This window comes from Perissodus microlepis, chromosome 17 (genome assembly GCF_051167445.1).
Source record: "Perissodus microlepis isolate ML-2025 ecotype Zambia chromosome 17, ASM5116744v1, whole genome shotgun sequence".
In the NCBI taxonomy this organism is placed as follows: domain Eukaryota; kingdom Metazoa; phylum Chordata; class Actinopteri; order Cichliformes; family Cichlidae; genus Perissodus; species Perissodus microlepis.
The window spans coordinates 9,228,207-9,241,886 of record NC_140477.1 but is presented as its reverse complement, the minus strand read 5'-3'; the positions used below and the strand labels follow the sequence as shown (position 1 = coordinate 9,241,886).

At 39.4% G+C, this 13,680-nt stretch overlaps 2 protein-coding genes across 2 annotated transcripts in view; one reads left to right on the top strand and one right to left on the bottom strand.

Moving 5' to 3' along the window:
* asb15b (ankyrin repeat and SOCS box containing 15b) overlaps positions 1-13,421 on the top strand; it is a 43,111-nt gene extending 29,690 nt beyond the window's left edge. The window contains exons 2-14 of the mRNA XM_084910306.1: positions 5,710-5,818; positions 6,465-6,517; positions 6,672-6,803; positions 6,933-7,097; positions 7,186-7,292; positions 7,412-7,550; positions 7,634-7,805; positions 8,150-8,310; positions 8,744-8,888; positions 9,667-9,822; positions 9,925-10,027; positions 10,112-10,265; positions 10,395-13,421. Coding sequence (XP_084766432.1) covers positions 5,712-5,818; positions 6,465-6,517; positions 6,672-6,803; positions 6,933-7,097; positions 7,186-7,292; positions 7,412-7,550; positions 7,634-7,805; positions 8,150-8,310; positions 8,744-8,888; positions 9,667-9,822; positions 9,925-10,027; positions 10,112-10,265; positions 10,395-10,564 — 1,764 coding nt within the window. The 5' untranslated portion in view covers positions 5,710-5,711 and the 3' untranslated portion in view covers positions 10,565-13,421. The remainder of the gene's footprint in view (positions 1-5,709; positions 5,819-6,464; positions 6,518-6,671; positions 6,804-6,932; positions 7,098-7,185; positions 7,293-7,411; positions 7,551-7,633; positions 7,806-8,149; positions 8,311-8,743; positions 8,889-9,666; positions 9,823-9,924; positions 10,028-10,111; positions 10,266-10,394) is intronic.
* Positions 414-4,287, bottom strand: LOC146369192 (uncharacterized). The gene is made up of 7 exons (XM_084910728.1): positions 4,221-4,287; positions 3,543-3,635; positions 3,244-3,300; positions 2,983-3,141; positions 2,531-2,747; positions 2,311-2,399; positions 414-1,065 (listed from the first exon to the last, which is right to left on the bottom strand). The coding sequence occupies exons 1-7, from the start codon at positions 4,230-4,232 to the stop codon at positions 964-966; spliced, it is 729 nt and encodes a 242-aa protein (XP_084766854.1). The 5' UTR covers positions 4,233-4,287; the 3' UTR covers positions 414-963.
* Positions 13,422-13,680: the final 259 nt, after the last annotated feature.

The following is a 13,680-nucleotide window of genomic DNA, read 5'->3' as shown; positions in this document are numbered from 1 at the left end:
ATACTTGGGCTCAAAAATACACATTATTGCACGTATAGGTGTTGCATAACCCACTTGTGAAGTACATTTTTATACATTGCATTTTAGAAAGCCAGAATTCCATGTGTGGACTTGCGTAAATATACTCCAGTTAAAGGCTGATCTCTAACCACAGGGAAACGGCCAGTTGATGACAGTGTAATGATATTTTGATTTGAGGTTTCAATGATATTTTTAACTGCGACTCCCAAACTGAATCACCACCTGAATGGCTCCAGTTCAGAATAGCAGATAAAGAACCTGGTCTTTTCAGAAGCGTCAGACAAACTGATTTAAACTGCAGCCAGGATGAGAAGCAATTTTTGACAACTATCCAGCCACTAATTTCTCCATTTGTGCCTTGTCCTGCCTCTGACCCGGAAATCATCTCAGCGCACAATCATGACGAACAACGCTATGACTGTACGAACAAGTTAATTTGCATTTAAAAATATTTGTCATTCAAAGAGATCTATTCTCAGTTTGTTCATGACAAATAAACATATGACATCCATATTCTGTCTTCTTGTGCCATACAAAATGCAAGAACTTTCATCAACTCCATTATGTGGCAGCAGTAAGCTACTGGAGAGAAAGAGACACATTATGCAGCTGTGCATCATCTCATATTTAATTCACATTGGTTCAAACACATAACTAAAGATGTCCCGTTTTGTTGCCACGGTTCCCCTCTTCTTGCTTCACTTGCTCAGATATCAGGTTGGAGGAAAAGATTTGAGAAGTAAAAAACATAAGACCGGATTCCTGTGGCGTTGTTTGCGAGATAGCACCAGTTGAATTCCACAATCTCTCATACAGCAGCTTTAGTCTGTGCCTTGAAGCCATCAGATCACTCATTTATCCAGCAGACTCGTGCCAACAACAGAACAACCTGGAGAGTGAGTCGTTCTATTGCCGTCCAGTTTTTTTTCCCCTTCCCTCTTATTAATCACGCTTCAGAGAGGCAGTCGGAGTTTGGCTCATTTTAGTAGGTTGCATTTGAATATTTTCAGTGCTGCAAACATGTAAATGCCTTCGGGACCTGGACTGGAGAAAAGAAAAAAAAGAGCACCCAAATAATGTTTATCATACAAAAACAACCTCAAAGTACTGCTGAATTTTTGATGAGCTGTTGAACTTTAGAAGAATTGCCTTCCTGGAAGTGCCAACTAAAATGAAGACTCATTAGGAAATAGGCTTTATTAGACCACACAGGCCAAGAGTCGGTACAGCTGAGTTGAAGTTTTAACACTAAGGGCGATTCTCTTTAGAAGAGGTTCAAAATAGATACCCCAAATTAGGGTTTCTTTATCCAGAAAGAACAGTGCAGTCCTCTTTGAACTGTTAAAAAGCAGCAGCACAGCTGTGGTCCCGTGCTTTCTCAGCTTGCATTACGGACCATTTCTGCACTAATGCAGTTATCTGCCTGAATAACTGAAAGCCAAGAGTGCACTTCTGGAGAGGTTGTACACAGGAAAAAGAGTTTTGAGCTTAATGCTTATGCCATTGTGCAACAAGCCATCCATCTTTCACTGCTTATCTGGGTTTGGGTTGCAAGGATGTTGGAGATGTAGTCTCTCCAGCAAGTGTTTGGTCTGTCCATCGGCCTCTTCCTGGTGGGACATGACCACAACAACATACCTAGGAGGCCTAGTCAGTAGCTTGAACAATCTCAACTGACCCCTTTCAATGTGTAGCGGCTCTACTCAGAGTTCCTCTCAAATGACTGAGAGCCCATTCTTAGAAGGAAACTCATTTCTGCTGCTTGTATCCACGAACTCAAACTTTTGGTCACTACCAAAAGCTCATGACAATAGATGAGAATAAAAGTGTAGATTGATCAGTAAATTTAGACAGCTTTGCTTTTATGCTTAGCCCTCTTATTACTGCAAACGCTACTTCCAACCAACCAGACTCGTGGAAGTAATGCTTCCTGTGAAGCTACATAGCATGTCTTAAAGGAGGTGTTACACCAACATGCACACAATTTTAATACCAAATAGGAATGTCTGGCAGGTTTGTTTAACATATTGATCATATTTTACTGATAAAAGCACACCACTATAAAGTGTTTTCTATCGGTATTAAACTCAAACATTTTGTTGGCATTTATCCATAAGCCAGCATGGATGAATGAAATTGTTGACTTAACAGTACTTGCTGGAAATTAAAAAAAACAAACAAAACAAAACAAAAAAAAAAACGATTTGATTTGCATTATAATTTTTTGGGAATTTCAGGGTAAGGAAAGTTGATAAACTTACTGGGTTAGGGGTTTGATGGTTTACTCACCAGCCACAAAAACACACAAACAATGACACAAACTGCGATGGAGATGGTAACAAAAATCAAAGGCGTCAAGTTGTCGTCCTCCAGACACTCTGCAAATGACAAAAAAACAAAAAAAACAAAAAAAACAAAAAAACAAAACACTGAGTACACTTTTCCCCCATTATTTTCTAAGTTACATAAAGCATCCAAGTGCGGTGCATTAACTGCATTAACATTGTACCTGGTGTTTGTTGAGTTCTAAGGTTAGGTGGTGACTGGGATGTTTCTTGAGGAGTCGTAAATGTTTGTTGAGTACTTGGGCACGGTGGTGGTTCACATGAGAAATCAAATAGTCCTCGATCAGCTCCACGTAAGAGGTTTTCCATGTAGTCAAAGTAAGGGCCAGATGGTATGTGCTGTTCCTGATAGTGGCAATCAAAGTACTGCATCAATATTTCCTGTGGGAATCAGATAACATGCTCACTTGAAATAACCAAATTATACAATTAAGGGTACAAAAACAAATTACTTCTGCCTAAAACTGAGTTTCAGTGTTTTCTTGCACAGTGAACCAGTGTGCTTCTACAAATTAAACATCTCATTTTAAAACTATGCATGTCACCATCCAAACGCTATTAAAAATAAATATGCTGTCAGAAATACATATGATGAATGAGGTCGATGATTACCCACCACTTTCATATGGTCAAACTTCAGCCACACAGTTTGGAGAATTTCAAGAAAAATAAGCAGGCTTTCTCTGTTGGTGGATTTGTCACCGAAATTGTTGGTCAATCTCTCAAGACTTTGCTCCAATGGATAGATATTTAGCACCACCCAACAAGTGCCAGCCTGGAGAGGCATGTACAAAAACCATGAACAACCTTTGTCAAACAAAAATAAAATTAAAAATAATAAAAGAAATTTGCTCATATTTCTTCATTTCATACATACCACCTCGTTGGGAACATAACTAATGGGAATCAAATAGTCACTGGGAAGATCCTGCTTCTATAGGGGAAATAGGGACCATCAGAGAGGTTTTTGTGTAAAAAAAAAAAAATAAAATCCAACAGAATTGTGATTAAAAATTAAACATTTATTTTATCCAAGCATAGCAGACCTCTTGGTTATCAGATTGTCAGAAATAAGAAAATAAATATCTTCTCACCTCCCCAGAGGTTAATTCTGGGCCAAGAAAAGCCCCACAACATACAACAAATGTGACATACATCAAGCCTGTAGCAACTCACCAACAGTGCCACTCTATGGAGATCAGTTACTGGTGACCCATATTCAAAGCAGAGAGTCAAATTTGTCAAGAGACTCAGGAGGAGACAAGGCACCTTTGGGATGAATATGAAAGTATTGCTACATCATATAGTGCATATGCTTTACATTATGTATAGTCATTTAGAGTTATAAAAATAAATTGGGGATTGGTGATGTTTGTGTGCAGCAGCAGAAAACGAGATTTCTCCATAGTCTCACATTTAAGTCTAACAGTCCCAGTGTTGTTTAAGCTATATAAATGTGGCTATATATAATTTTTTAGGGTTTAAAACCAGTATAAAACTAGCTGATGACAATAAAATCTTGCTCTAAGTGCCACCCCTTAAATTTACTGTCAAATAGAGCATAAATAGTACAGTTTGACATAAGCATGGGCCACTGTTTTAAAAATTAAATTATAAGGGAATTAACTTATTAACACTGTAAAAATTTACACAAGCAGAGCTACTGCCAAGTTAGCTGGGATTACTTATAAGAGTTCCTCTGATATTTTGTTAAAACCAAGATAGCTAGCTCTAGTTTACGTTGAACTTGCCAGCGGGCAAGCTAGCAGCCCATCCCAATTACAGTAGCATCGTTTTAAGTAAGATATGAGATCAAATCCCATCAAACAAGGTCTCACTGCCCGTTTGCCTTACCTTGACATCCATTACCAACACCTGCACCTGACTGACTGACAAAAGTGAGAGGGAGGAGCTGCAAACGACCTTTTATGGAAACCCTTGGACGCAGGGAGGGAAACCCCATGAAATATACATTACTCTAGTTGCAAGATCTATGCATCAAAAAATAAAAAAAATAAAAATTATTTTATGACAATACTGTTTATAGCCACTTTATATTGAATGATTAACCATGTTTTTTTTTATTTTTGCTTTGTTAAAGTTCTCATTAAAGTCATTAAAAGAATTTCATTGAATAAAAAAATATTGAAATGATTTAATTTCAATATGCCGTTAACATAATTTGATATTTAATTACATTTTTGGTTATTTTGGATTTGATTAAAGCTATCTTAAATTGTTTGTTTCTTTGTAGTTAGTTAATTTGTTAATATCTATTTCCCTTGTGTATCTATTTTTCCAAAAATTCTCCTATGTCAGTTCCCCAGACTTTGGCAGCTTATGGTTTTTAAACAGTTTGCTGTACCTGCTTTCCCTTTTATTACTTTATGATCAAATTTTACTATGAATCATGATCATCAAATAATTAGGGGGCAAAATAAAACCCACTTTTTCAAAACTTCAAACAGGCCAAATCAGCTCAGTCCCTTTCTGCTAAATATGGGCATAAGTGTAATATACTTAAGGTTGAGAGACTGTTAATGTGGAGATCATTCTGGGCTTTGAGAAATTACCAGTGACATTTTCCACTACTTTTTTTCCAACATTATACAGGAATGAATTATGCAAATCAATCAGAAATCAGCTGCAGCCATGTGTCCTTTCACTGTCTTTCCATGTAAGCAGCTTTGGAAGGGAAGTATCCCTTCTTTTGTATACATCTTACCTACATCTACATTATATGTAGAACTTCTTCATCATTTTATTATTTTGAGCTAATGCAATGAATGCAGGTTTCCAAAAGTCAGGTCTCAACTTCTCACAAGCTTGCGTGTTTCAATTACACGGGAACAAATAACTTAATTCGACTGAACACACAGTGCAGAAGTACTTTGTCTGCTGCAGTTGTAAGAGAAGACGTGGAAGGCATAGTCTGAGCTGAGGCAGGTCATCTAAAGCAGGTCACATCTAAATATAACCCAAACAGCTTAACACACTGCAAAACAAAAACACAACCAGGCTGTGAGCTGGAGACCTCAAGGGGACTTATTCAGATCAACCGGTGAGACCGACTAATATGACTAACATGAAATGCAAGTTAAGTTTGTTGTGTAATTTCCAATAGGACTGCTTTACAGTAGCATGCTTATGTCCTGCATGAATAGTGGTGATACCGTGCCAGAAACCCCTCACTAATAAGCAAGTTGCATGCTGTGCAGAAAGCACGATCTACAGACTGATAAGGTTTCAACATTGTATAATTCACCTTCATACTGTACGCAAAACTCCTATTTATGAAAAGAATTCAAATGCCCCTTTCTCTTGCTTTTGTCTCTACATATAGAAATGGATGACTTTGAACAGGAGGCCATAAATGAAGACTTGATTGAGTTTGCTATTCGAGAGAGCATTCAAGATGCCTACAAGCTGCCATGCTCAGTGCAAACAGATAGGTATGGAAAACCAAGAAGGGTGTTTAATGTTTATTATTAATGAAAATTAACAGTTAGGTCAATAAGTATTTGGACAATCATACAGATTTTGTAATTTTGCCCGCATACAATGTCACAGTGGTTTTAAATGAAACAATCCAGATGTGATTGAAATGCAGACTTTCAGCTTCAGCAGCGTTCCCAGTATGCTTCAGATCACGATCCGTTTTCATTGTGAAGCATCATCCAGTCACTTTTGCAGCATTTGGCTGAATCCGAGCAGAAAATACAGCCCTATGCACATAATTCATCCTGCATCTAACCAAGTCAGAACACTGTTGAGGAGGTAGGCGTACCATTGTCAAAGTCTACAATCAGCAGAATGTAAATACAGAAGGTTTACAACAAGGTGCAAACCACTGGTTATGCTCAAGAACAGGAAGGCCAGATTAAAGTTTGCCAGAAAACATTGAAAAGAGCCTGCACAATTGTGGAAAAAAACAAGATTATATGAACTTTTACTATACTTAACCTGTACTTATGGACCTAACTGTATTGTTAGGAGTTGTTTATGTTCCAAATTAACAAAATTTTAAGGCAATCAGCCTCAAAAGTATAATGAAGTTCTATCATAGTGTTTCCAGAGTAAACGCTTTCATTTTCATAGGAAAAACACAAATAGTGTGGAGTTTATGAAGATTATGGCAGCCATTCAGAAAGGTAACGTTCCCTTTAATCATGTTTGCCTTTTGCATGCGGCATTAAGCAAAGACGTACAAGGCCGGCGCGCCTACATTTAAACTCACTGTTGGTCAAAAATATTAAAAATGTTTCCCTATGAGTCTCCTTGTGACTCTTGTTTGTATCTTGGCAGGTGATGTGGATGCGCTGCAGGAGCTGTCAGGTTGTGCGTCTGCCTTCAGAGAGAGTGACAGTAGGGGCTGGCTGCCTCTGCATGCAGCAGCTGTGCAGCTGCAGCCAGATGTCCTCCACACAGTGCTGCAGGGTGAGAGTGAAAACCAGTGTGATTTCAGCTTGATCAAACTATTTAGTGGAATGTAAGCTACAATTACTGGAGCAGTGGGCTGAGTAGATTTCCACCTTTAACGCAGTCTTAATGGTGTTCTTGTTGCAGTGTTAGAATCCACCGACCTGACCCTGGAGGAGCAGACGGAGGACGGTGATACGGCTCTGACTCTGGCAGCTGAGGCCGGCCAGGTGGAAAACATCAAGCTACTTCTGAAGCACGGAGCTTCACCGCACAACAACAACAGCAGGAATGAATCACCTCTGCTAATCGGTAGCACAACACACTCAGACAGCTGACGCAACACCTTCATTATTATGCTTTTTTTAATGGAATCATTTTTTGTTTTCCATTTTTGCAGCAGTGAGACAACGCTCATATGACATGGTTCTTTCTCTCATCATGGGTGGGGCCTTTGTAGAGCAGGTTTGTCTCACCAAGTGGAGGGCCATTCACGAGGCAGCAAAGGTGAATGGAGCTGAATCTAAACTCAAAAGTTCAGGTTTAAGCACAAAATTTTCTTTTTCTCTAGTTTTTATTACCTTTCTTTCCTTCTGTGTTCATGTGTGTCCTATCCCTCACCCCAGGAGGGTTGTGCAGCTATTTTGATGCTGTTACTCCGACATGGAGCCAAAATAACAAGCAGAGACGGTCATGGCGTGACACCGCTGGGGATCGCAGCTGAACATGGCAACTCTGAAGTTTTAGACATACTCATACACCACGGTAAAACAGCATATGTTGTATCATGCCTCATAAAAACCTCCTGACGGGTCAGACATGGCTGTATTTTCTCTGAACTCCACTAGGTGGTGATGTGAATGCCCAGGCAAGCAATGGAGACACAGTCCTGTATGATGCAACCGGATCTGGAAACCTGGACTGTGTCAAGCTGCTTTTGGAGCATGGAGCCAACCCAAATGTTGCCAGCTATGCCTGCCAGCTGCCCATCCATAGAGCTGCGTATGAAGGATACATACTGTGAGTTTATGCAACTTTAAGCTCACTCTCAAACCCAATAACATCTGAATTCTAACTAATAATCCCCAAAATAAATAACTTGACCAAAACACTTTCCTCTAATTTTGCAGCCAATTTGAATGTAAAGCATCTGTCTCCGCAGCTGCAGTGCTTTCTCTGTACTCATCGCCACAAAGAGCCCTCTGTTTATCACTGTTTTTCACTTCTGTCACTGAATAACAGTAGAGCTCACACCACGATCTAATGAACATTTTTGTCTCTGTTCTGTTTTGTGTTTTGCCCCGCTCTCTTCCTGTTTATCTCCAACCCACCCACCCGATCTCTCTCTCCTTCTTTCTCTTCAGAATCCTGAGGACTCTCATCCCTATCACCACAAAGAGAGCTATTCGCCTCTCAGGCCAGAGCCCTGTCCACTCTGCTGCAGACGGGGGGCAGGTTCAGTGTCTAGAGCTGCTTATCCAGAAGGGTTATGATGTCAACGCCCTGCTACATGCACACATCTCTGGTACGAATCAGCTGGATGCGCACGTGCACACAACATCAACTCAGGCCATTTAGTTATCATAGTGAGTTTCTAAATTATGCAGGACTAAAGCCGTACACGCAAATACACACGTTTGGTAAATGCAAAGATGCACGCACATGCAAAAAACAAGTGCAGATGAAAACATCTCTTCAGTGACTGTGAAGGGTGCTTCAGCCCCCATCACTGATAAAGTTGTGGTTCATATTTGCGACATTACACTGCAAAAAATGCAAATCAGTGTGAAGTTTATCCATCTGAACACAGGACTAAACATCTATACACTGGACTATATATGTAGAGCAATATGCAAAGTCAATGCTTGGTGATGTTGGGATTTTCTAAAGCGATGAAGTTTCCAGTCCTCTTAAAAAAGTCGTTTATATTTGTAAGCACAATACTGTAAATGCTGCAGAGAACTACGGGGACCTCAGGAAGACTCCTCTCTACTTCGCTGTGTCCAACGGTGATGTGACCTGTTCGGAGAGGTTGCTGGCAGCTGGCGCGAGAACTGACCTGGATCCACTGCGATGCATACTGGTTGCTATACGTGCTGAGAGGTAAATAGCGTATGTACATACAGTGCTGTAAAAAAGTATTTGCCCCCTCCTGATTTCTTTGTCACACTTGCATGTTTCCTATCGTCACACATTTTAAAATTAGACAAAGCTAACCCGAGTAAATACAAAGTACAGTTATTTAACAATGATTTAATTTATTAAGGGAAAAAGCTGGTCCAACCAATCTGGCCCAATGTGAAAATGTAATTGCACCAAGCAGCTGAATTTAGTCACTATTCACTATTCAAACCCAGGCCTGATTATTACCTACTGAATGAGGAATTTGTGTGAAAAAGTAAAGGAGGCTAAAGGATCTCAAAAATCAGCTCATTGTTTTAAAATTTAAAGAAACTTAAGAACAGATGAGAAACAAAGTTATTGCTATATATCAGTCTGAAAAGGCTTTGTAAAGCCAACATTTCCTGGAGTGCTTGGCCTACCAAAATTACTCCAATGATCATGTCACCTATTTACCAAAATGTGGCCTAGTCAAAGCCAACCACTTATTAGATTTAGAGGACAATTACTGTGTCAAATATTTAGTGTTTACACAGGTTACCTTTGTCTGTTATTTGAAACATGCTCACAGGCAGTGTGACAAATATGCAAAACAGTAAGAAATCAGGAAGTACGATTAGGCAAATATTTTTTTAACATCACTATAAATGTAATTTGACTATACAGTACATGTAATTTCTGACTATTATCATTTCTGGTATTGGCAGCGCTGTGTTACAGCAGAGGCATTAAAATCTTCCTTCTTTCTTTCTGTAACCAGGTTCGACTTGGTGGAGCTGTTGCTGTCCCATGGAGCAGAGGTTAACTGTTATTTCAGAGTGATCAGCAACACGGTGTTCCCCACAGCACTGCAGTACTGCTTCAGAGACCACGTCATGCTGCGATTGCTGCTCAGCAGTGGATATCACGCTTACAAGCACGTATACCTGCTGTGAAATTAGTCGATATTTGATTTATTTACAGAGGATATGTAGTTCAGATTCATCAATTTCATTATCGGATTTCTGCAACCGTACAGGTGTTTCCAGTGCGGTCATGGTGACAGTGAAGAATTGGATAGTACCTGGACTGAGCTGCATAACCAAGCCTATCAGATTTACAGTCAACCTAAAGTCATCTCAGTAAGAGACACTACAGGCAGACACACAGAGCATCTGTTAGCTAACCTCTACAATATGTCACTTCCCTTTTCTCTTCTTTTTCAGTTCTGTGAGTTTGTGTCAGTATCATGCCTTGCTCACGTTGTAGGCAAAGTGGTGAGGATGCTACTGGACTACGTCAGCCATGTCAGCATTTGTTTTAAGCTCAGACAAATCCTGCAGAGGAGGCCGGAGTGGGATGAGATTTCTGACATACTGGGTAAAACTGCAGAGACAAGTCTGTACATAAGAAAAACGTGCAAAACATGCACTCTAAAGCAGAGAAAAACATGACATTTTGAAAAGTGATTTAAATAGCTGGAGGTTATGTGTGTTTCTGTGTCCAAAGGGAAGCCACGGTCTCTGCAGCACTTGTGTCGACTGGTAATCAGAAGTCACATGAGCCTCAGGACCTTGAATGACCCTGAAACAATGGCTGCTGGTCCCTTCCCCCCAAGGCTGATGAACTACCTGACCTACAGAGAGCGTGACCTGTATGGTGACCTGTTATCTGTGTGAAACACATTTTATTTATACATGTGACTAAAGTGTGAAAACAGCCAAAGTACTCATTTAATGCAATACCTTATTTCAGTTGTTTTTTTACAGACTGAATTAAAAACCAAAAAATGAACGTCTAGTATATGAAATAGATGTCCCTCACACAAGTGTTTCAGTTCATGCACAAGGAGAGCTGAGCAAGTGTGACCTGGTCAGAAAGCTTTGCAGGGTGACGCGTGTTAACCCTTGGATGCACGAGTGACTGGACCCAACATTCTTCCATAAGTGGGTCAAAAATGGCCTGTGTTAATTATGCCGCTTTTGTTATTGTGATTAAAAATAATCATTTGTGTTATATTTTATACTATATTTTGGTTCAGACAAGAATGATTTGATGTTTGAAATATTTTTTTCACATTTTGAAAATTGGAAATGAAAAAAAAAAATACAAACCAGCAACAGAACAATGTCAACATCCATTTTGTTTGTGTGTGTGTATGACAGATACTTCCTCTCTTTTTATTTTCTTTGTCCTCCTGTCTGTATGAAGTTTTGACCTATTTCTGGCCGTAATCCCTTCACACAGTTACATTGATTTTGTCGCACCGACTGCTGACTTTATGATCTTCGTTACTTGGATCTGAAATCTTGTTGTCTTTGATTGGCTTTTTTTCCTGGGGCCCAGTTGTGACTTTTGTCACTGTGATTGTGGTTTGCCGTTGGGAGCAACCTTCCACCCGGCTTCTCATATGTGATGCAGCAAGCCCCTTTGAGAGCTCGGTGAGGACGACCCGTCATGCAGTTGCGATACCAGATACCAATGTCAAGCTGCACCACAGCACCATGGGCCACCTCTGTGTTTTACACTGGCAGGTGTAGGTGCCAACAAACCGTAGAATGTGATTAATTGTGGGTTTTTTTTAATCCTTTCTGGTATTTTCCTCCATGCCGTACCGCTGAATGCAAACTCTGTGCTGTAAACCTCTTCAGAAGACACTGCACAGGAGGCAACATTATCTGTGGTGATGTTGCGTCTTGTCTTTTTGAACCTAGTGCAAAACTGCTGGACAGGGATTTCCACCAGATTCTGAACTTCTTCCCCTGACTGTCTCCCAATATAAACCCGTCCAGTTCTTGCATAGGGGATGCATACATCACAGACTCAGAAGAACTTTTGGCTATGACAAGCTTGTTTGGCATCTACTGTAGAAATTTGAACCTCCCCCTGAACAGCACAAGCTGTTTGTCTACAGTGACACAAACACTCTAAATGGTAAATGTGTGCTGCCTGCTAGTTCTTGCTGTTTAAAATAATCTTCTAAACGTGTTACACTCTTTGTGGTAAAAAAAAAAATATTTTCCTGACAGTCGCAATTGACAATAATCAAAGGTTCCCATGAAATTCCATAGGAAATGATTACGGGTAATTTTTGGCCCACTTATGGAAGCTTGGGGTAGTAACACAAAAACTAAAACTTTGTACATGTATAAAAGGTAAGTTAAAAATGTCATTGACGTCATATCAAAAACACTTTTTTAAGGAATAGTTGGAACATGAAAATATAACAACTTTTCATTAATTAGATATTGCAAGGAAAAGACCACACCAGATCCTTTTTGACCCACTTATGTGTCTAAGGGTTAACAAAATCTCAAGCCCACATGACCATTAAAGAGATGACGGGTAAACCTTGCATTTGTGTAAAAACACATAATTGTTTTATCCTTCTTTTTTAGTGTCTTGACAATCTGGTGTCTTAAAATGTAAACATAAATGTCACAATATCAGTGAAATATAATAAACTGTGACATTTACAAAGTTGTGTAACCTCTGTGTCTTTATGATCTGATGACATCCAATTACCAAAGAATTAATTTATTGTTTTCTGTTTGAGTTAATAGTCAGGAGTCTGTGCACAACCAAAAGAAAAGAAATCAAAAGAAATCAATTCTTGCAACTGATATTTTTAAAACCAAAACTTTTAAACAAAACAAGGTTTAGTATTAGTGGACATTAGTGAATGAAGAGACAGAATCCGTGGTGAGCACTCTACTGAATTTAAAGCCTGATTTCATGACCAGTAATACCCACTGTTCACCCCCTAACACAGTTTAATTTTCCTCTTGGTTTGAATTATTGGGAGGTATTGAAAGGCGGGATCTGAGTATCTCAGATAGATCCTGACCTGGTGGTTTAGCACTAACTGATGGGGTTATGTGTGAACTTTCACATTTTCCCCCCTTGCTTGTGTGGGCGTCCTGCCGCAGTCCACAATGTTGTAGTCTGTGTGTTTGATTGTAGTACTTTTGGATTTTTGTGAGATATTTTGACGTTTCTGGTGATTGCTATTTTGGGAGTCTTTTTTCCTTCTTATTAGTTTTGTTAGTTGTTTGGTTTTGAATTCTCAGTTATTACTTGTGTTTTGAGTTTTCAGTTCTAGTTATATTTAAGTGCCATTTGTATTTGTTCCCTAAGTGTTATCTGTCTCATCATCCACTGTCATTTCCCCTAGTTTTAGTTATTCATGTGTCTGCATTTCCTTTCCTATCACCATTCTCACTTCCTGTTTTATTTTTATAGTCTTTTGTCTCTTGTATTCTCTTTGGCTTCCTCCCCTGCCTTATAGTATTGATTGTATTGATCACTTGCTCGTTTGCCTTTCTTCCCTTCTTACCTGGTATCTGTGTAAGTTTGCCTTTGTTGCATTTTACTGTTTCCCTGCCTGCCTCTTCCATTGTGCGTTTCAGTTTCAGTATCACCCAATGTTTCAAGCCTAAACTTAAATAAAAGTGTTTTTGAGATAGAGGGTGGGCATTATTACTCTTGAAATTGGGATTTAGTCCATAGAGGGTCTTTTTTTATTAACCACCTAGGTCTGGCATCCACATATGTGGACATCACATTTTGGGTTGTCTAGACCACAATACTAAATTTTGCTCTACAAGGGCCTGATATCCTCTTACGAGGACATTATACTGTCCCTGTTCTATCAAAATAGAAAACAAACGTCCTCATATGTGGATATCAGGCCCTTGTAAAGCAAAATCAGGTAAAAAGATATTTCTTGGTTCTTACATTCATCAGATCCCAATCAGCCCAAATAGCAAAGAGAAATTGATGATATACACCCATC